Source organism: Schistocerca nitens, chromosome 4, assembly GCF_023898315.1.
Source record: "Schistocerca nitens isolate TAMUIC-IGC-003100 chromosome 4, iqSchNite1.1, whole genome shotgun sequence".
NCBI classification, from domain to species: Eukaryota; Metazoa; Arthropoda; class Insecta; order Orthoptera; family Acrididae; genus Schistocerca; species Schistocerca nitens.
In genome coordinates, this window is record NC_064617.1 from 676,301,678 (window position 1) to 676,324,681 (window position 23,004).

The 23,004-nt window shown below is 43.7% G+C and overlaps 1 protein-coding gene across 1 annotated transcript; it reads left to right on the forward strand.

Moving 5' to 3' along the window:
- Positions 1-20,378: 20,378 nt before the first annotated feature.
- Positions 20,379-22,338, forward strand: LOC126251593 (uncharacterized). Its single transcript, XM_049952127.1, has one exon. It carries the CDS (start codon positions 20,404-20,406, stop codon positions 20,806-20,808), a length of 405 nt encoding a protein of 134 aa, XP_049808084.1. The 5' UTR covers positions 20,379-20,403; the 3' UTR covers positions 20,809-22,338.
- Positions 22,339-23,004: the final 666 nt, after the last annotated feature.

Consider the following 23,004-nt stretch of genomic DNA (forward strand, 5'->3'; position numbering starts at 1 on the left):
TATACACTGTACTAGTGCCGACATTGTGCATGCTCTGTTGCCTGTGTCTATGTGCCTGTGGTTCTGTCAGTGTGATCATGTGATGTATCTGACCCCAGGAATGTGTCAATAAAGTTTCCCCTTCCTGGGACAATGAATTCACGGTGTTCTTATTTCAATTTCCAGGAGTGTATTTGAACATTCGAGACGCCGGAAGAAGCTGTTGAAAAAAATTCTAGATCTATCATTTCTTCACTTAAGTCACATTTCTGCAAACAGGCACACGACCGACTGAAAGAATTTTCTAATCACTGCACATGTCTCTACATCTGTCACTATCTTCACTTTTAAATATTTAATCTGCAATTATTATATTGAATACTAATTTTGCAAATTTTTAGACACATGTTAACTACTTTACAAAGAGGTTCGTTTTATCATTAAATTCTGTTTGTTTGTAGCTACAACTGAAATGGCAGTTTACTAACATAATTACGAGAGCTTTTAGTGTTTCCAAAAATGTTCAGTATTTTCGACAATAGCTAGATCTCCTAGATATTTTGCTTAATTCAGTATCGGCACTGTTTTTCGTATGCCCATATTGTTGGACCTATGATTCATGGGCGCAGGAAGGTGGAGCTCTGGCCAGAAGCCAACGTGAATCGTGCCACCTTGCTTCGCTTCGTGTATTTTCCTAAGAGCTAGCAGGTCGCGCATTTTCACCTCACGACATTTCCTGTATAAAGGGAAGTGGCTACTTTAGCGTAATGTAGCGTTTTGCCCATAAGGAATGAAACTGATGCCATTATAAAACAGTGCCAAGTGGAGGACCAGATTGAGAGGAGAGGAGCGTGCAAACAAGGTGACGCCGAAGGAAAAGGAAAAGCGACAGTTCCGTGCGAACGCCAGCCAGATTCGCACGCGGAAAATTCTGTACAACACTTAAAGGTTTCACTTCATCTAAAGAAACAACACGAAGATCATAACAGGGAAACCCCGTGTCCTTGTAGAACATGTACTGATTCACCGGCGTTGTGGTAGCTTCATTTGGCTGCATGCTCTTAACGCTTTGTTGATAGCATCGGAAGCAAACAGTTGTCTTTCTCTAAACTTTTTACGTCACTGTATCGCTCCCAGTTGGTCACGGTGGGAATTAAAAAACGAGCTACGTACTTGCGAATGAAGAATTCCACGAATAAGCTTTCTCGGAGTCAAATATTCCTTTATCGCTTCTTGCGGAACCTTCTTATTACACGAGGTGCAGCTAAAAAATCATCTCTGATTATTAACGTTTTTAACTGATGTATCAGGACGTTATGAAGAGTACGGTATAGCTCTCGTACGTGCTGAATTCCCTTAGGTACTTTCCATGTACCGTAAAGTAATAATGTGAAATGCACAACTTGTCATGTCCAGTATCGCGCATTTTTCGCCGGATCGCCACGCAATTCATAAAGCAATGTATCAGTATTTCTGTGCTGGTAGTAAGTGCTCGACTCGCCTCTGTAGCTGAGATCGCTTAGTACCGTATGCGGTGGTTTTCAGCCGGGTGGTACGTCGGTTCAGTCCTGCTGGGGGAAAGTTTTCGTTGACAGTCTGTGGCTACCGGCAAGGGAAGGACAGGCGGTGCTGGCGTCCGAGATTTCACTCCAAACCTCTCCGCAGTGACTTATTTTTTATTTTTATTAATTTTGTTTATTTTTTTCCAGAACAGTCACATAGGTAACAAATATTTTGACAAACATAACGAACTTCAAAAAAATTTTCAAGTGTGTGAAATCTTGTGGGACTTAACTGCTAAGGTCATCAGTCCCTAAACTTACACACTCCTTAACCTAAATTATCCTAAGGACAACACACACACCCATGCCCGAGGGAGGACTCGAACCTCCGCCGGGACGAGCCGCACAGGCCAAGACCGCTCGGCTAATCCCGCGCGGCACGAACTTCATAATCACAAATTAATTCATAGCTATGACCTTTAATCACAACATTTTTTAACTTCATATTACGTGCAGTATAGTTTTGAGATGCATTAATTACACACATCACAGTCGGCCGGTGTGGCCGAGTGGTTCTAAGCGCTTCAGTCTGGAACCGCGCGACTGCTACGGTCGCAGGTTCGAATCCTGCCTCGGGCATGGATGTGTGTGATGTCCTTATGTTAGTTAGGTTTAAGTAGTTCTAAGTTCTAGGGGACTGATGACCTCAGATGTGAAATCCCATAGTGCTCAGAGCCATTTGAACCATTTTTTTACACACATCACTTTCTATGGTTTCAGATCAAGCGCGGCAAGTTACCAGATGTTTAGTCCCAGCGACAGAAGAAACTGATCTGCCAGGGATGAATGCTAGCACCTGTTACATGTCTCATAAGAAACGCATTAAAGCATTTCACGTATGATTCACAATTTAAATTTTTCGCAGTTTCTTTTTCAGTAAACATTTATGTCAAAATATTGTCACAAGCCCTAAAGTATTGAAATCTTGAGAAAGTTCGCTTAAGTAATCCAGTATTTTGGATCATAAGTCGCTTTCCCGTGTTCATCCCGCAAGTATATCAGATACGGTAGTTTTTCCGTTAAATTAAGTCCAAAAACTGTATGAATTAATTTGCTATGATCCATGTTATTGCGTGTCGCTTTGCTGTTGTGTCGGTGTACTGTAGCGTTACCCGTTAGCTGAGTGGTCAGGGCGGCGGAATGCCATGTCAAGGGGCCCGGCTTCCATTCCCGGCTGGGGCAGGAGATTTTCTCCGCTCAGGGACTGGGTGTTGTGTTGTCCTCTTCATGATTTCATCACCATCTCCAACGCGCAAGTAGCCCAATGTGGCGTCGAATGCAATAAGAACTTGCCCTCGGCGACCGAACTTCCCCGAGTGGGGGACTCTCGGCCCACAATGTCGTACGCTCATTTCCATTTCCACGGGCATGTGTATTGCTTATGTCCGTTCTATTGATCAGTCGAATCGTGTCCCTTGCTGTGTCTCACATAGCGGAAAATTTTGGATACTCAGAACAATATTCAGCAGTGTCCTCCGAATTACAAATTCCACATGGAAAAAAAAAAATGGAAATTTGTGGTAAGGTACTATGGGAACAAACTGCTGAGGTCATCGGTCCCTAGGCCTACACACTTCTGAAACTAGCTTACGCTAAGGACAACACACAAACCCATGCCAGAGGAAGGACTCGAACCTCCGACGGGGTAGCCTCGCGAACCGTGGCAAGGCGTCCCTGACCGAACGGCTACCCCGCACGGTCTAGTTCCACATGCAGCCGACAGTTTTAGCTGAATGGAGTACAGCTTGGAGCTGGCCTCTATTGTCCGGTTTACCACTTTGTACCAAGTCGATCTGTCAACTTCTGGGATTATTTTTGTCTCTAAATTTTTCCACACGGTGCCCCAACTGCTGTAATGGCAGTTCTGGTTTATTAGCAATTAGGAATTCCTTCTACAGTTTACCAACTTTCCCTTTTTTTTAGGACATTTGTTGCTATGTAACTTTTACTTAGATAATAATTCCGAACGAAGTTTGATGAGCGTGAGTATTGACAATATTAACCGGCGCTAGCTCTGATCTCGAGCAATGTTTGTGAAACAATATAGCAGGTGGCGAGTGTTTTCCGTTACACGCTTGACGAAGAATGTCATGCACTTCACATACAAGTCCGTTAGTCCTACTCTATCTTCTTTTAAGATGAAGGTGTAGGTCTGCAGAGAAACCTTAAGGATTTAACTCCCCCCCCCCCCCCCCCTACACATAAACCAATATATCGCTTGCTGTATAGCGCTCATATATATATATATATATATATATATATATATATATATATATATATATATATATATATATATATATATATATATATATATATACCGGGAGGACCTGAGCTAAGCACCAAGCTTTTGGGTGCTGGTTAGCATGATGTTTTCCTGTCATAGCTAAATTTTTACCCACGCTGGTTTTTACTACCTCTCTTATTTTACATAATGCCGTGAGCCAATTGAGAGCCTCCATTCAGTGCATATTGTCTGTCACAATCACATCTAAGACTCTGTGTTGATATTTAGCAGTGAACGAATCACGTTGTATATTTCACTTATTATTCGCAGTTGGTAACAACAGTCTTTTTGGCATTAACCATTGCGCATGTAGCTTTACCGTGCCGTCGAAGGATATGCAGAATATCAACATCATTTAAAATGACCATGACAACAACCAATTCATCTGCGTAAGCTCTACATGTGAGCCGTTCACTTCCTCGCAACATATGTTACGGAGGAGAGGATCTAAAGCTGTTGCATATAGCACCATAGGTAAGGGGCACCCGTATCTGACTTATAAAGTAAGTGCATGTGACACCGTTGATGGCGATTCTTCCGTGGGATGGGGATGTTAAGCTTAGCAGCCCTTGCCCCCCCCCCCCCCCCACCCGCGCCCATGATATTATTCAAGAGTGGGATATGTGCCGGCACAGTGTTTCACCCTTTCCCTTCCATTCATGTCCGCCCCGATAGCTGAGTAGACAGCGTGACGGATTGCCGTCCTACGGGCCTGGGTTCGATTTCCGGCTGGGTCGCGGATTTTCTCCACTCAGGGACTGGGTGTTGTCTTGTCTTCATCATCATTTCATCCCCATCCGGTGCGCAGGTCGCCCAATATGGCGTCGAATGTAATGGACATGCACCAAGGCGGCCGGACCTGCCCCGCAAGGGGCCTCAGGGCCAATGACGCCAAACGTTCATTTCCATTTTTCCTTCCATTCATTAATAACAACAGAGTCGCAACACTTCAGAGAAGAAGAACTCATCACAGTCATTCACACGACGCAGATACAACCCTTGCCACTTTATAACAGGTCAGAGGAAGGCAATAGCAAACCGTCTCGATTAGGGTCCAGTCCAGAACAGAGATGTAGTATTGCTGCATCTCCTCCAGTACGCTCTGTGCCCTGAATACTGCACTAGTTTGACTTGGCTTACAAGTACTCGCGTCAACACAATTATCACTGCAGGACTTGAAAGCAGAGGAAATGCCTTTAACGGGACAAAGGGCTCATGTACACTGAGGTGACAAAAGACGTGAGATACCTTCTAATATCATGACAGACCTCCTTTCGCCCGGAATATGCAACAATTCGACGTTGAATGGACTCCTCAAGTCGACAGAAGTACCCTGCAGAAATTCTGAGCCATGCTGCCTCTACAACCGTCCACAATAGCGCAAGTGTGGCTGGTGCAGGATTTTTCGCACGAACCGACCTCTCGATTACGTCCCATAAATGTTCGATAGGATTCATATCGGGCGATCTGGGTGGCCAAACCATTCGCTTGAACTGTCCGTAATGTTCTTCTAACCAATAGCGAACAGTTGTGGCCCAGTGACATGGAGTATGTCATCCATAAAAATTCAGTCGCTATTTGGGAACATGAAGCTCATGAATGGTCTCCAAGTAGCCGAGGATAACCATTTCCAGTCAATGATCGGTTAGGTTGGTCCACATGATCCAGTCTATCCCATGTAAACGCAGTCCACACCATTATCGAGCCATCGACGGCTTGCACGGTGCCTTGTTGGCAACTGGGATTCATGACTTCGTGGAATCTGCGAACCCAACCATCAGCGCTTACCAACTGAATTCGAGACCACTGTTTTCCAGTCGTCTAGGGGCCAACGAATATGGTCAGAGCCCAGGAGAGGCGCTGCAGGCGATGTCGTACTTTTAGCAAACGCAATCGTGTGGCCGTCTGCTGCCATAGCACATTAAAGCCAAGTTTCACCGCACGGCCCTAAGAGATACGTTTGTCGTACGTTTATTCTACGCATTGTTGCTTGACTGTTAGCACTGACGACTCAACGCAAACGCAGTTGTTTTGGTCGTTAAGTGATGGCCGTCGGTCGGCTACTGCATTGTCTATGGTGAGAGGCAATGTCTTTTGACACTGTTGATTTCCGAAAAGGTGTGTCCCATGCACCTAGCTCCAACAACCATTCTGCATTCACAGTCCGTTTGTTCCCTTCATGCAGCCATAATCACGTCGGAAAAGTATTCACATGAATCACCTGAGTGCAAGTGATAGTTCTGCCAACGCGCTTCCCTTTTATACTTTCTGTATGCGATGCTACTACCATCTTTATATAAGTATATCGCTATCGCTTGACTCTTGTTATCTCAGTCTGCCGTCTGTTACGGCTTGGTAAAACTCATTTTATAATTGAGTTCCAGTATAACCGCGATAGTGGTCGATATATTTACACTTTTATTTTCAAGATGGTTGCATGTTTGTGCAACAGCGTAACGCCAACGACGCAAAAATTAGTGCAGTCTCTTTCTCTAAGCTTATTCCATACACATTATTCACTCAAACATTGAGATAATACGTCAAAGTGCTGAAGCAAAACGTCAATACCATTCACATACCAGTTTTTCAAAACCTTTGATAGAATGTATCCACGTTATCTTTCTTGCTGCATACTGGATGTTTCTTTGAGGTTTCACCTTTGCCCTGAAGATTACATTATTTGTAATTATTACAGTCACTTTTATGTTAAATATTTTGAGTTATTTTTTAAATACAATGGAAACCAATAAAGAACCTATAGAGCAAAGTATAAAGGAAGAAGTCATGAAATCGAGAAGAACTAATAATATGGCATTGCAAGATATCCATGTCAAAATATAGTATACATGCGATGAATATATTGTGTGATGTCTCTGTGGCTTCCGAGCCTACCACTTTTCTCCAGGCGAATATGGGACAAAGATTCATCCTGCCAACTAAAGCGGGACTTCCTTGAAATGAACACATTCGATTCATTCGTATTCCAACGTCATTGGTGCTGACCCTAAAATAATAATCGGATCGGCTATACACTGTTTTGAGTGGGATACACACTTACGGTTATCTGGCAAACATGCCGACTGTTCTGAGCCTCCGAGACACATTTTTTCGGGAAGCTGCAAATTCTGAGACAGCTGTATGTAGGAAAATTTGAACAGGCATCACTGGACTCTTTCCAAAATGAAACCTTCACTCTGCAATGAAGTGTGCATTGTTTTTCCTGGTAAATTAAAATTATGTGCTGGAATGGGAGTCGAACCTGTAACCTTATAGAGTAGGTGATTTACGGAGTAACACAGTTTTCATTCAACCCATTCTAGAATTCTGCAGGGAAGGAACTGCATAAGAGAGCTACGAAGTATCCTCTGTCTTGCATAGTATCTCGAATTATGAAGTATAAGAGTAGATTAGTTCTAATGGTTCTAATGGCTCTGAGCACTATGGGACTCAACTGCTGAGGTCATTAGTCCCCTAGAACTTAGAACTAGTTAAACCTAACTAACCTAAGGACATCACAAACATCCATGCCCGAGGCAGGATTCGAACCTGCGACCGTAGCGGTCTTGCGGTTCAAACTGCAGCGCCTTTAACCGCACGGCCACTTCGGCCGGCGCCTGTAGATTAGTAAGTCTTTTGTTAAGTCTACAGGCGCAGTCTCTTTTATGCCAAGTAGATTACTTCGCTACGTTTCAAAGTCGGCATGTGTGTGGGAGATGGGGCTAGCCGTGAGATGAACGTCCTTGGTCGTAATTTATAACTAAATCAGAAACTGACAAGTCCTTAAAGTCCACAGAATGTTGCCTAAGTCATGGAGAAAGGAGGTTTTTCTTACGTGAATATGCAGTTGGCAGGATGGTGATAAGTCAGCAAAATATTTCTCAAAGGCTTCCAAATATCCTATTGTCTGAGCAAACCAAAGACTACGACTCATTGGCAGAACACTTAGAAGGTGCAACAGATCTACTAAAGAGATAAGACAGTGAGAATCACATTAGATTTCAGCTTAAAATTTAGTATTTGCCTCAATATAACAGTGGATAGCAGCACACATGAAATACGTTGCTATATATTCCAGAAATGTATTTGTCACCTCAGAGTTTAATTATACAAATTTTCTTGGATGCTTACCTTGCCCCTTATAGAGCATGATATCCAAAACACAGGAAGAGCGATGAGTTCGAATATAAACAGAAAATGCGATAAGTGCTACGTGTCGGGATACAGCGTTTTCGTACTAAGTACATTGGCAGTGGTGACTCACTTCATCAATTTCGTCTTACATTGCCCAAGAAAAACTTGTAAAGATTCTCGAAGAATGTCTACTGCTGAACCTTCGATTATCTTTAAACTTTAGTAGCATTTTAATCATTTAAAAACGTTAACATAAAAAAGTTAGAACGCATGAGAACTTACTCGCTACTCACACCAAGCTCTTCTAAGGTTGTATTCTTCGATTTTTCGATATCGTCTTATTAATTGTGGGGAAGACTTGTAGAGTACCGTGCTCAAACTCAGCGGGATTCTCCATTTGCAGCAAACATCGCACATTCCATCATTCACCTGTTGTTACATTGTATTATTTCTATCTAACTCTGTATCGCAGAATGCTTCAGTACATTACGAATACATACCACTGCGATAGACTTCTAGAATAAATATTAGGTGGTTATCTGTTGCTAGTAAATAATTGTAGTTAGGGTGCTCCCATGTCTAAAGGGGCTGGCCGGAGTGGCCGAGCGGTTCTAGGCGCTACAGTCTGGAACCGCGCTACCGATACGGTCACAGGTTCGAATCCTACCTCGGGCATGGATGTGTGTGATGTCCTTAGGTTAGTTAGGTTTAAGTAGTTCTAAATTCTAGGGAACTGATGACCTCAGAAGTTAAGTCCCACAGTGCTCAGAGGCATTTGAACCATTTGCCTAAAGGGAACCATACACACCAGCGGCAGTTGTTGAAGTCTTGACGAAGAGTGTACAGATAGACGTTGTATCGGTGAGTATCAGTTAGTACTGACGTGGCTAGAACACCATTAAAAACTTTTTATGAGTGTGACTTCTCTTTCCCACAACTTTCAACAGCATAAATTCTAGTAAGTATTCATTATTTTATTTTGTTAAATACGAACCGCGAAAAGGGGCACTTTCTTTTGGGCGAACATTTTACGCCGTGACTGCTTTTGATACAATGGTAATTATTTTTATGTAAAAATTGTGCTCTCTGCAACACTGAAGCTGCGAATGGTTTGTCAAGTGAAAAAAAAATCCGCTTTTCTAACATATCCTTGTATTGGTCACTCAGAACATAAACCACTCAGGAGTGGAAGCTCCTGGCGTTATTAGAACTACCATAGATTTCGCATGACACATTCATATTCCTACATGGAACCGACGTTAAAAATAAACAAGTGGACTGCCATATACTACGGATGTTATATGCCATACACGGGAGTTCCGGCAAAGGCGTCATGACGGGGATGTTCCGTGATGTGCACTGCGGTTACAATCGAAGCACGACAGTGAGTTGCTGCACGTGTTTCGTACACAGGATGTCCGGCCACTTTCAAGACTTTTCACTTGTGCAGAGTTCCATTGTACACCGCGCGGGGTAGCCTGCGGTTTAAGGCGCCTTGCCACGGTTCGCGCGGCTACCCCCGTCGGAAATCCGAGTCCTCCCTTGGGTGTGTGTGTTGTCGTTAGCGTAAGTTAGTTTAAGTTAGATTAAGTAGTGTGTAAGCCTAGGGGCCGATGACCTTAGCAGTTTGGCCCCATAGGAACTTACCACAAATTTCCAAATTTTCCATTCTACAGGAGCTACCCGTCACAGCAGTGCTTTAATAGGGCATTTCTGCAGTCAAATTCAAAATTAAATGTATTACTTTACGGAATGATATGAGATTTCAAGCAACCTCACTCTGGACCGTTGAGGCTACCATTTCTATTATGGATATTACCAATTAAAGTTAGTACGCACGGCATGGTTACATCGCTACCCAGATTTCTGTGTCTCAGTTTTCTCCTTCTGTACTTCTTTAAATATAGAATATCTTCTTCCCATCGTTATTACTTGCTTATGTACCATCTCCGAAGGCTACGTCCTAACCTCCACTACAGCGACGACGCTTGCCCCGGGGATCGGTTCGTATTCTCGTGGAATAGGTTTTTTTGTTAATGCTTGCCGTGTAATGGTAGATAACCTGTCGATGTACAGTTTATAATCAATGTACACTGTGCGACAGTGTTCCTGGAAAAGTACCAAATCTCTCTCCAGTGACTCGTCTTGAAAACATTGAGAAAAGTGAAAAACAACCGGAGTCATCACAAAAAAGCGCCACAGATAGGAGGATAGATGCTCGACTACCACAGCAACCAATGGTAAACATGCAGGAAGCTTGTGCACTGGATGTAAGGAAGACTCTAGCGAATGAAGAAATTAGAAATAATCCATTTAACCCCTTGCCGTACCATTTAATTCGCCGAAGTCCGTACCCAAGAGGTTGGAGACGACGCGTGCGAAACTTAGCAGCATGATGCGTGAGACAGTGGCAATACAAGCCGACAGGTGGATACCTGTTATGTAGCTACACGTTTATTTGTGTCTCGTGACACTGCCTTTATAGACGTTAACACTAATTTAATTCTTGTTCCACACACACACACACACACACACACACACACATATATATATATATATATATATATATATATATATATTATCAAACAAATAGAAGTTATAATCTTCATGAGCATCTTCAGGAGTGACATTCTTCGGAAGGAATGTAACAAGACGATGCCTAAACATAGATATTCTCAACAAAAAAATGTAATTACAAGAATAAATGCTCTCCTTGAATGTATTTCTAATAGGAAGCCACCTACAACTCTAGAAATTAGTAGTCCTGCAAGGCATTAGTTTTGAAAACATTGTGGCGGATCTAACACCACTTTACACTCTGTCCATTCCCACGTCGTTTCGCTTCGTTCTTTGTGTTTCGTGCTAACTTTGCACACCATTTTTTCCGTCGGATCGATACGTTTCAGGAAACGGGTCCAATATTGCGCTTGGAGTCGAAGCGGTGTCTCGCTCAGTGATGGTTTTCTACGCTTTTCGTCCAGCAGTTGCACATTTTTCAACATTTCCTTTGCTGTATTTATCAGTAATCAAGATATGTTTCCTTTCTCTGACCATGATAATGTACGTATTTAAATGAGCCATATCCATCAGATAAGAAGAAATTTGGCCTGACTTTCGTTCTCACTAATGTGACTCGTGACGTTTACGTTCGATCTGCATTTGTTTCCATACCGACAGATAAAAAAAAAGTTTGGTCCGACTTCCGTTCCCACGATTGTGGGACGTTTACGTTTGGTCTGTATTTGTTTCCACCAGTCGGACTCGTCGAAGTACGGCAAAGGGTTAGTAGTATTAGTAGGGTAAACAATGTTCAGAAGATTTGTAGGCATTATACGTGATAGCACTAGTGGCTCAAAACACATCTCCTATAAATCAATGTCCTAATATTAACAATCTCAAACATCGTGACTGGATGCAGTGAAGTGAGTGCTGAATTGAAACTACGTGGCACATTAAAAGTTTGTACGGGAGCAGGACTCGCACGTGGCAGTTTTGCCTTTCGATACAAGTGCTCTACCGACCTTTTTTTAAAATCTCATTTTGTTCGATATTGTTCGTTGCATTTGTTCGAGGTGGATGTCCCATGACACCCCTTCAAGTTCAGTGTTGAGCCGCTGACTCAATTTTTTATTGCGAACCGAACAGGCTGAGCTACCGCGCTGGCGCCGACTGAGCTAGCCGAGCACGACACACCAACCGTCCTCACAGCTTCACTTCCCTCAGTACCTAATTTCCAGCTTTTCAAACTTCAGACGAATCCAGGTTCTGTTTGTTTGAAAGTGGTGGCCACATTTGGTTCGCCGCAGCCGGAGGGAGTAGGATCACAATGACTCCATTCGCACAAGACACACAGCGCCAGCTCAAGGCCTTGTGGTACCACCACAAATCACAGTTGGTGCATGTCCAGGGCACTGTGACCAGTGTGACCTAAGTGAGAGACATCTTGCGACCCACAGCCATACCCATTCTGCACAACGCTCCAGACGTCATTTTTCAGCTAGACACAGCACGACCTCATCTTGCTGCACGAACACGCGCTTCTCAGGGTGTCGACCTTTTGCACTGACCCACCAGATCACCAGACTCGTCGCCAATCGAAAATGTTTGGGATATGTGTGAAGTGACGGGTGCAGCGCTGTGACCCAATATCGACCACCACAGATGAACTTTGGAACCAGGTGAACGCAGCATGGATGGCTGTACCATAGGACGTCATTCGCGCCTTACATGCGTCAATGCCATCGTGCATGGAACAAGCTATCAGGGCCCATGGCGGACATGTCTATTAGAGAACAGGACACATGTTGAACTGAGGTGACTGATATGCCAATCATTACTGCAGAACAGACTAATGTACATGTCCTGTGAATGTGAACGTCGTATCTGTAGTTTTTCAAGGTGTTCTGTTTCTTTTCTGAACATAAGTGTATATGATGGCTATTCGGAAAGTAAGGTCCGATCGGTCACGAAATGGAAATCATTATAAACATCAAAAACGTTTTATTTGCAGCAGTTAGCTCCATGTTCCAGCTACTTCTCAGCATAGCCGCCGCTCCGACTTAGACATTTGCCGGAGCGTTGTACCAACTTTCCAAAACCCTCGTCATAGAAGCCAGCCGTCTATGCATTCCGCCAATTCTCTACGCTGATGCCGGCCGGTGTGGCCGAGCGGTTCTAGGCGCTTCAGTCTGGAACCGCGCAACCCCTACGGTCGCAGGTTCGAATCCTGCCTCGGGCATGGATGTGTGTGATGTCCTTAGCTTAGTTAGATGTAAGTAGTTCTAAGTTCTAGGGGACTGATGACCTCAGATGTTAAGTCCCATAGTACTCAGAGCCATTTCAACCATCTACGCTGATCTACATCTGGTTGTCTGTGCCAAAATATTGTTTGCATAGCCAGCGGTGTATATGTGCCGAGATGAAACTCGCCGGGAGCCAGTTACGGACTAGATTGTGGGTGATCAAACACCACCCTCGAAAACGCTGCAGGAGCGTGTTAATTGCCCTGCAGAGTGTGGCCGATATTTGTCATGAAGAAGGAAACGCATGGCAGTTATGTTATGTGGGCTTTATGACATCAAGCGAAATCTCTCATTTTAGAGTCACTGCCCAACATAACTGTACAAAGCTTTATCTGATTTCCTTGTGGTTTCCATTTAGCGCCCGATCGATCTTACTTTCCGAATAGCTCTCGTACTACTAAATGTACTTGCGAAACTGTATCATGGTACGAGACATAGTTAACGAGATACGACGTCATAAATATTGAGATGTATGTAAACTAGCGTTTTGCTTAAAATGGAGCGTAAATTACCCAGACTATCCTCATCTAGCGTTTGATAATGAGAGCACTTAACGACTTCCAAAAAACGTGAAACGTAATTTAAAGCCTTTGCTAAAGTTTCCCCCCACCCCCTTACATACTTAAAGTTAATTATTTAAAAAGATTAATAATTTCTAAACTAAGGTGAAATGGCTGCATGAAAAATGTGAAGAAACCGCAAAATAAATGATGGACGGAAGGGCTATCTCAACATATAGAAAAGTCAAAACAACCTTCGGTGTAATTAAAAGCAGTGGTGGTAACATTGAGAGTGCAGTGGAAATTCCACTGTCGAACGCAAAGGAGAGAGTAAATTGGTAGAAGGAATACATAGAAGGCCTCTATGAGGGGGAACACTTGGCTGATAACGTCATAGAAGAAGAAACGGGAGTCGATGTAGATGAGATAGGCCAACCATTATTAGAAACAGAAATTAAATGAGCTTTAGAAGACTTCAGGTCGAATAAGGCAGAAGGAATAGATATCATTCCACCAGAATTTCTAAAATCATAGAGCGAATTAACAGCAAATCGACAATTCTCGTGTGTAGAGTGTATGAGACTGGTGGTATACTACCAAACTTTCGGAAAAGCGTCATCCACACAATTCCAAAGATTGCAAGAGCTGACAAGTGCAAGAATTATTGCACAATCAGCTTAACACCTCAAGCATACAAATTGCTGACAAAAATAATATACAGAACAACTGAAAAGATAATTAAGGGTGTGTTCGATGAAGATCAGTTTGGCTATAAGAAAGGTAAAGGCACAAGAGAGGCAGTTCTGACATTGCTTTTGATACTGGAAGCAAGTCTGAAGGAAAATAATACAATTTTTTACCCGGAAAAAGGGTTCGACAATGTAGAATGGTGCAAGATTTTCGACATTCTGAGAAGAATGGGGGTAAGCTACAGGGAAAGATGGGTAATATACAATATGTGTAAGAACCAAGACGGAAAAACAAGAATGGGTGACCAAGAACGAAGTGCTCTGATTAAAAAAGGATGTAAGGCAGGGATGTAGCCATTCACCCCTACTGTTCAATCTATTCGTCGAAAAGCAATGACTGGAATGAAACCAAGATTCGAGAATGGGATTAAAATTCATTATGAAAGGATATGAGTGTTAAGTCCCGCTGATGACATTGCTGTCCTCAGTGAAAGTGAAGGAGAGTTACATGATCTGTTGGTTGGAATGAACAGTCTAATGAGTACAGATTGTGGATGGAGAGTAAATCGAAGAAAGACGGGAGTAATGAGAAGTAGCAAAAATGACAACAGCGAGAAACTTAACAACAGGAATGGTGATCACGAAGTAGATGAAGTTACGGAATTCTGCCACCTAGGGAGCAAAATATCCCATGACGGACGGCACAAGGAGGACCAAAAAGCAGACCAGCACTGGCAAAAATGGTATTTCTGGCCAAGATAAGTCTACTAGTATCGAACACAGGACTTAATTTGAGGAAGAAATGTCTGAGAATGTGCGTTTGGAGGACAGCATTGTATGATATGAAACATAGACTGTGGGAAAACCGCAACAGCCGACCGGAGTGACCGAGCGGTTCTAGGCGCTACAGTCCGGAACCGCGCGACCGCTACGGTCGCAGGTTCGAATCCTGCCTCGGGCATGTATGTGTGTGATGTCCTTAGGTTAGTTAGGTTTATGTAGTTCTAAGTTCTAGGGGACAGATGACCTCAGCAGTTAAGTCCTATAGTGCTAAGAGCCATTTGAAAACCGCAACAGGAGAGATTTGAAGCATTTGAAATGCGGTACTACAGACGAATGTTGAAAATAAGATGGACTGATAAGATAAGGAATGAGGAGATTCTCCACAGAATCTGCGAGGAAAGGAATGAATGGAAAACGCTGAACGGACAGGTTGATAGAACATTTGTTAAGACATTACGGAATAACTTCCACGGTATAAGAGGGATCTGTAGAGGGTAAAAACTGTAGAGGAAGACAGAAATTGGGATAAATCCAGCAAATAATTGAGGACGCAGGTTGCAAGTGCTACTCTGAAATGAAGAGATTGGCACAGGAGAGACATTCGTAGCGGCTCGCATTTAACCAGGCAAAAGACTGATGGCAAGAAAAGTATACAATGAGAATGAGATTTTCACTCTGCAGCGGAGTGTGCTCTGATATGAAACTTCCTGGCAGATTAAAACTGTGTGCCGGACCGACACTCAAACTCGGGACCTTTGCCAGGAAGTTTCATATCAGCGCACACTCCGCTGTAGAGTGAAAATCTCATTTTGGAAACATCCCCCAGTCCGTGGCTAAGCCATGTCTCCGCAATATCCTTTCTTTCAGGAGTGCTAGTTCTGCAAGGTTCGCAGGAGAGCTTCTGTAAAGTTCGGAAGGTTAGAGACGAGGTACTGGCGGAAGTAAAGCTGTGAGGACGGGGCGTGAGTAGTGCTTGGGTAGCTCAGTTGGTAGAGCACTTGCCCGCGAAAGGCAAAGGTCCCGAGTTCGAGTCTCGGTCCGGCACACTGTTTTAATCTATCAGGAAGTTTTATACAATGAGAAGTCTGACGTTGTTTCATAGACGGGAGTTAGATTTTTTAAGGGGGGTAGGACGTCAACCGGGCCGACTTGGAGCAGGAGAAGCACCCCAGGACATTTTAATTTCCAGTGCCTATACTTTTACAAATAAATTCATAAAACTTTGTCAGTATGACCAGGAAGGATTCAGGATTCACACTCATAGCAGCGGAAGTTCAAAAACATAACAAAATAAACTTTTTTACATGTGAAATTTCATCACTTTTTCAGTTATTATTGGCTGCATTTGTTGCTATAGGTACACTTTTCTTCATAAGTAAGAGACACTGTTCGATAAATTTTGCAAAGCATACAAACCATACTTACAGGTGTCTGAAAGTCTAGAATCTATTTAATTTATGAAAAAATGAATGAGCTGTGACGTTATATGCTATATGTTTAGAAAAAAATCAAATTTTGTAGTTAATTATCTCAATTTTACCATAGGTTTTAACAGATTTGGAAAAATCTAGAGTTTCATACACCTTGCAAGTATGATTTGTATGCTGTGCAAAATTCATCAAAGAATCTCTCTTACTTGTGAAGAAAAATGTACCTATAGCAACAAATGCAGCCAATAGTAAGTGAAAAAATGATGAAATTTCACATGCAAAAAAAAATATTTTGTTATGTTTTTGAACTTCCACTGCTATGAGTGTGAATCCTGAATCCTTCCTGCTTATGCTGACAAAGTTTTATGAATTTATTTGTAAAAGTATAGGCACCGGAAATTAAAATCTACTGTGGTGCCTCTCCTGCTCCAAGTCGGCGCGTTTGACGTCCTACCCGCTTTAAAGAATCTTGAACTTACATACAGGGTGAAAAGTATTTAAACCGACAAACTCTGGGAGTTTGTAGGGGACATCAAAACGAGTATTTTTCCCAAATGTCATTTTTTCCTACGGGGATTATTTAACCCGTTGGAGGCCGTATTAAGCTCTTGTTGATAGAGGCCGTATTACGATCTTCAGTAGTTAGAGGGCGTATTACGCTCTTCAGTTGTAGGCAACTGCTATCCACCAGTGTAGTAGTGCATTGTCTCTGTTTACTAATGGAGCGATACACCTGGAGTGAGTACACTGATATAGTTGGTGCGTACTACATAGCGCACCACAACGGACGAGCTGCACAGCGGGTTTATCAACAACAATATCCTAATCGCCGTATCCCGCGTCATACGACATTTGATGCTGTGTACCAACGTCTGCGTGAGACCAGGCCATTTAGCAGATTATCTGGACAGGGATGCCGTCGCACGGTAAGAACGCTGCAATTTGAGGAAGCTGTCTTGTAGCATGTGGAGAGGGATCCTTTAATCAGCACTCGTGCAATTGCACATCACATGGGGACGAATCAGACGAATGTAAGAACAGTCCTTCGAGAGCAATTGTTACGTCCATTTCACTTACAGCGTGTCGACAACCTCGAACCAGCTGATTATCCACCCAGAGCAGTTTTCACAGTGGTACTTGGAACAGCGTGAAATGCATCCTACATTTCCATCCTCTGTGTTGTTTACCAATGAAGCAACGTTCGGGCGAGATGGAGTCTTCAACATGCACAATTCGCATGTTTGGTGTAAGGATAACCCACATGCTACAGTTACTAGCGCTCATCAGGTGCGGCTATTCGTTAAGGTGTGGGTCGGTGTTGCTGGAGACTGTTTAATTGGGCCGTATCTGCTACCTAGTTAATGTCTCTTGGTTATAAAAAAATGGAAAAGTGTTTGTTGGTTTAATTAATTCGTCGCCTGAGAAATCTTCCTCTACCGGTTTAAATACTCCTCATAGAAAAAATTACATTAGGGAAAAATATTTGTTTTGGTGTTCCCTACAACCTCCAAAAGTTTGTCGGTTTAAATACTTCTCACCGTGTATAGCTAATGATTCCTCATTATGAACTTTATGGGACAATGGACTTTATTTTTTTTTAATTTCTTTTTCTTTATTCCCAAATTTATGAAACATACATAACCACTTTCTAACACTTTTGGGTGGGTGTATTAAGACTAACTATCTCTGCTATTAGTACTACAGAAGTGGTTTATTAATGCATGCACACTATCTATTTATTAAGCAGCTTTTGCTATATGTGAATGATCGGCCTCTTAGCCTCTCTGGAATCCTGCCAGAGAGTTGCCCGTCCCTAGCCACGTGGAGGCGGGCCGCTACTACTAGAGAAACCACTCCATTTATGCTACTCTTTTATTCCCCCCACCACCATACTGATCTAACTACAACTACTAGCTACTATGAATCAAAGACTTAAACAAACGTAGTATTTACATATTTACAATTGCGCATTAGATCTGAAGTGCATTTACTCTCTCCCAAGGTAGGCTCGCTGGGCCTCCCTTGAGATTTTATTCACCAATTTTGCGAAATTGCTGAACAATTCGCTTTTTGTCAATATTTCATTAACATTTCTTGTTTGCAGAAGATGCCTCTCCAATGAGACAGCCTGTTCGTATATTGGGCACTCAAACACTGTGTGTTCTGGTGACCCTTCGAGGACACCACAGTCACACTCCGGTGTTGGCCTTTTCCCTATTTTATGCAGGTACGTGGGATAGGGACCGTGACCTGTAAGGAAGTGAACTAGGCCCTGTGAGGGCTTCATTATCTTGTTCTTTAGTCTTCCCCTTACTGTGGGTAGAAACCCGTGGACTCTACGGCCTGTACTGGACCCATCCCATTCGACCTGCCAAATGTCAAGCACTTTTCCTCTGATGGCTTTAACGCTTACCAGAGGAATGCCCATTACATTTTGCACCATGTCGATGTTCTGTTTGCGCAGCCAGTAGAAGGCTGCGTGCTGCCTTATTATTAGGTCTAGTGGACATAGACCCATACGAGGTGCATTCAAGTTCTAAGGCCTCCGATTTTTTTCTCCGGACTGGAAAGAGATAGAAACATGTGCATTGTTTTAAAATGAGGCCGCGTTCATTGTCAATACGTCCCAGAGATGGCAGCACCGTACGGAAGATGGAATTTTACCGCCAGTGGCGAGAATGAGAACTGTTTTAAATACTTAAAATGGCGACGTTTTCCTTACTTGAACAGCGTGCAATCATTCGTTTTCTCAATTTGCGTGGTGTGAAACCAATTGAAATTCGTCGACAGTTGAAGGAGACATGTGGTGATGGAGTTATGGATGTGTCGAAAGTGCGTTCGTGGGTGCGACAGTTTAATGAAGGCAGAACATCGTGTGACAACAAACCGAAACAACCTTGGGCTCACACAAGCCGGTCTGACGCCATGATCGAGAAAGTGGAGAGAATTGTTTTGGGGGATCGCCGAATGACTGTTGAACTGATCGCCTCCAGAGTTGGCATTTCTGTGGGTTCTGTGCACACAATCCTGCATGACGACCTGAAAATGCGAAAAGTGTCATCCAGGTGGGTGCCACGAATGCTGACGGACGACCACATGGCTGCCCGTGTGGCATGTTGCTAAACAATGTTGACGCACAACGACAGCATGAATGGGACTTCCTTTTCGTCGGTTGTGACAATGGATGAGACATGGATGGCATTTTTCAATCCAGAAACAAACCGCCAGTTAGCTCAATGGAAGCACACAGATTCACCGCCACCAAAAAAATTTCGGGTAACCGCCAGTGCTGAAAAAATGATGGTGTCCATGTTCTGGGACAGCGAGGGCGTAATCTTTACCCATTGCGTTCCAAAGGGCACTACGGTAACAGGTGCATCCTACGAAAATGTTTTGAAGAACAAATTCCTTCCTGCACTGCAACAAAAACGTCCGGGAAGGGCTGCGCGTGCGCTGTTTCACCAAGACAACGCACCCGCACATCGAGCTAACGCTACGCAACAGTTTCTTCGTGATAACAACTTTGAAGTGATTCCTCATGCTCCCTACTCACCTGACCTGGCTCCTAGTGACTTTTGGCTTTTTCCAATAATGAAATACACTCTCCGTGGCCGCACATTCACCAGCCGTGCTGCTATTGCCCCAGCGATTTTCCAGTGGTCAAAACAGACTCCTAAAGAAGCCTTCGCCGCTGCCATGGAATCATGGCGTCAGCGTTGTGAAAAATGTGTACGTCTGCAGGGCGATTACGTCGAGAAGTAACGCCAGTTTCATCGATTTCGGGTGAGTAGTTAATTAGAAAAAAAATCGGAGGCCTTAGAACTTGAATGCACCTCGTAATTACCAACAGTGCATCTGTTGGACTTGTGTTGAATGCTCCAATGCATCTCAACAGAACGTTCCTCTGTATTCGCCTGACAGCAGCGGCAGGCCGCACCAGAGCTAACCTGTGGGCCCACACACTGGATGCGTGCCCTACTATTGGTGCCAATATGCTGTTCTGATAGATATTTATTGGACTGTCGCCACTGCGAGGCAACTGAACTGGTAGGCAGGGATGACTAGAGGATTCGAGCTACCTTCCTCACGTGCGTCTCCCGCGCCCGCCCACGCTTTGGAGGAAATGCGGCGGGTGGCCGCGCGTCCGCCTGACGTCACGCGGGCTGGCTCGGATATAAGCGGCCCCCGGGGCCGGCCGGAGCCACTCCGCGACCGGGAGCGCTCGCAACGAGTACGTACAGCAATGCCCGCGCTCGCCGCTCTCCTACTGTGCGCCGCAGCCTTGGCTGTCGTGGTGACGGCGGCGCCCTCCGACCGACAGCAAGCCCGCTTCACGGCCCTCATGCAGCAGGCGCGCAAGTTCAAGTGCCGCGAGCCGCGGCCGCGCGCCGTGCTCTCCACGGAGCTGGTCTACGTGGGCCCTTCGGAGCGAGTGGACCCGCCCTACGCTGTGCTGCACCGCTGCGACGGCGGCGCCGGCTGCTGCGAGAGCCACGACCGCGTCTGCGATGTGCGGGACGCGCAGGAGGTCACGCTCGTCTTCCTCGTGTCGGACACTGTGCGAGGCGGCTCAGAGTACCGCGAGGCGACGCATACCAACCACACGCGGTGCCACTGCGTCAGCAAGGAGCCCCAGCCGCCCAAGTAGCAGGAGGTGTCCCCCGCTGCTGCGCCGCCGGTCCCGACGCCCGGGGGCGTCTTAGAAGCACCGGTGTCCACCGGCTCTCATCGGCCACGCTCTGCCGCAGTGACGTTGATCGCGATAGTATTATCGGCAGGCTTGGCCTCTGCCGGCTGTTGACAAACAGCGAAACTGGGACGCCGACAGCGGGGACGTTATGCAGAACATCTTTCGGGTACAGCTCGACAGCGTGTTACAGTACCCGACTTGGCAGACGCAAGGGTGAATCAAATGCAGAACCGTCCGCGAGTCCGGCGAGCCCTTCTTTCGCACATCGCCGGTGCCGCCTCCTTCGTTGCTGCGACACTCCAAAGCTTTCTCTACTCTAGTCCTGCTGACAGTGTAACTGTGCAGTGGAAGTGTTACTGAATTATTGTGCTCAATGTGTTTATGTAGGTGTAAGTGAATATGTCTTTGCAAAGCCTCTCTCGCGAAAGTACCGTCCACCTTTCTACGATAAGGTTTCTGTCACATTATCGTTTCCCCTGATGCTACACGACTGCTGCAACGCAGGTATGACAGAGACTGTTTTATTTCCAAAGATCTTTCTCATTAGACAGATTAGGCATACTGCCTTAGGGAAAGAGTGACCGTCTTGTAAAAAAAATGTTATTATGTATTTTGGCCTCAGCTCACACAAATTGTATCGTCATCGGTTTTGACTCATCACCAAGACATCATTAGATTAACTGAATACGTTACATAGTAACTCGTTACCAGTACCGAGTTACTATACAACGTTTTCAAATCATTTGATCATGACTTGGTAATAAGTAGGAATCTTTAACGATCCCATATGTGTGACCTTTAGCTCTCTTATTAGTTAGTTTACAAATCGATTACTGAAACTCTCGATGCAACAAGTGTTACATATGTTGTTGTTGTTTATGTTGTCTTCTGAAGACTGGTTCGTGGTAAAATTAATAATTTCAAGGCCCACATTCTAAATACGTATCTCGGAAAGTGAATATTATGTCATAAGTAAATATCAGAATCAGTATTATTTAGGAACAGTAGCATAAAAGATATTTGCAGTCGCTACTGTTTGTTATGAATGAAATGCTGAGTTGCACTCTGAACTCCAGGAAGAGCAATATTATATATTGTAGGATTCCAGCATGTCGATGCAATTTGCGAAGAAGAATGCCGAATGTCTTTCAAGGCACTTTTTGTGCTCGCTCAATGTAAATGTTAATGCTCCATGTATTTTAGATGTAGTAGGTTATGTGATGTTATCATATCATACTTGCCCTAGTCTGTTATAATTTGACATTCCAGTATAAAACACATGTAAAGTTATTTATTATTGCTTGTATTTATTTTATTTATACTTATTTATTAAAAGGAAAGACCATTTATTTGGGAGAGGTAATTTATTTTTTAAACATTACCATTATCAATTAACCCGTCATTTGCCAGTATCAGCTTTACTGAAAATTTGTATAAAACTTCTGCTGTGGAAACTATACGACTGTACAACAAATTTAGCACGAGAATAATAACAAGCACTATTATAAAATACTTTGTCGTATTTACTTTATTTTGAAGTTTATCCTTTGATTTCAATGCATCACCAAAAGCCATCTGTTTCACATGAATTTACAAATGAGTGTGTTTCTTGTGTTGTGGTCTTCTACAAAAACCATGGAGAATATTATTCTCTACTGAGTGTTAATGCTAAAGCAGATATAAAGTCATTCAATGCTCTATGAGATGTAAAGTTATTCAGTGTTCTATGAGATATAAAGTTATTCAATGCTCTATGAGATATAAAATTATTCTTGTTCTGTAGCTTTCAATTTTATAGAACTCATGTCTGACTTAAATTAGCCGAATAATTTTCTGGTCTCATTATTTGGTTGTTGAATGTCTCCACGTCGGCGTCGTGTTGATAAGTAGTGTGACACATGCCAATGACCTGGAACAATTATTGGAGGGCGGGAAGAAGTATCTCGAGATAAGCCAGTTATCACAGCTTAACGCAGAAACACTACACTCTATTAAAACATTTCCATAGCAACACGATACGGTACGCAAGGAATTCCTTCGCAGCGCACTTATCTTAAAGCAACTGACAGCGTGCTGTTCCTTCGCGTTTTTTGCCTCGAAGCTCCTTGAAGGTCAGGAGAAGTGCTCACGTGCCAACGTAAACAGTAATTTCGA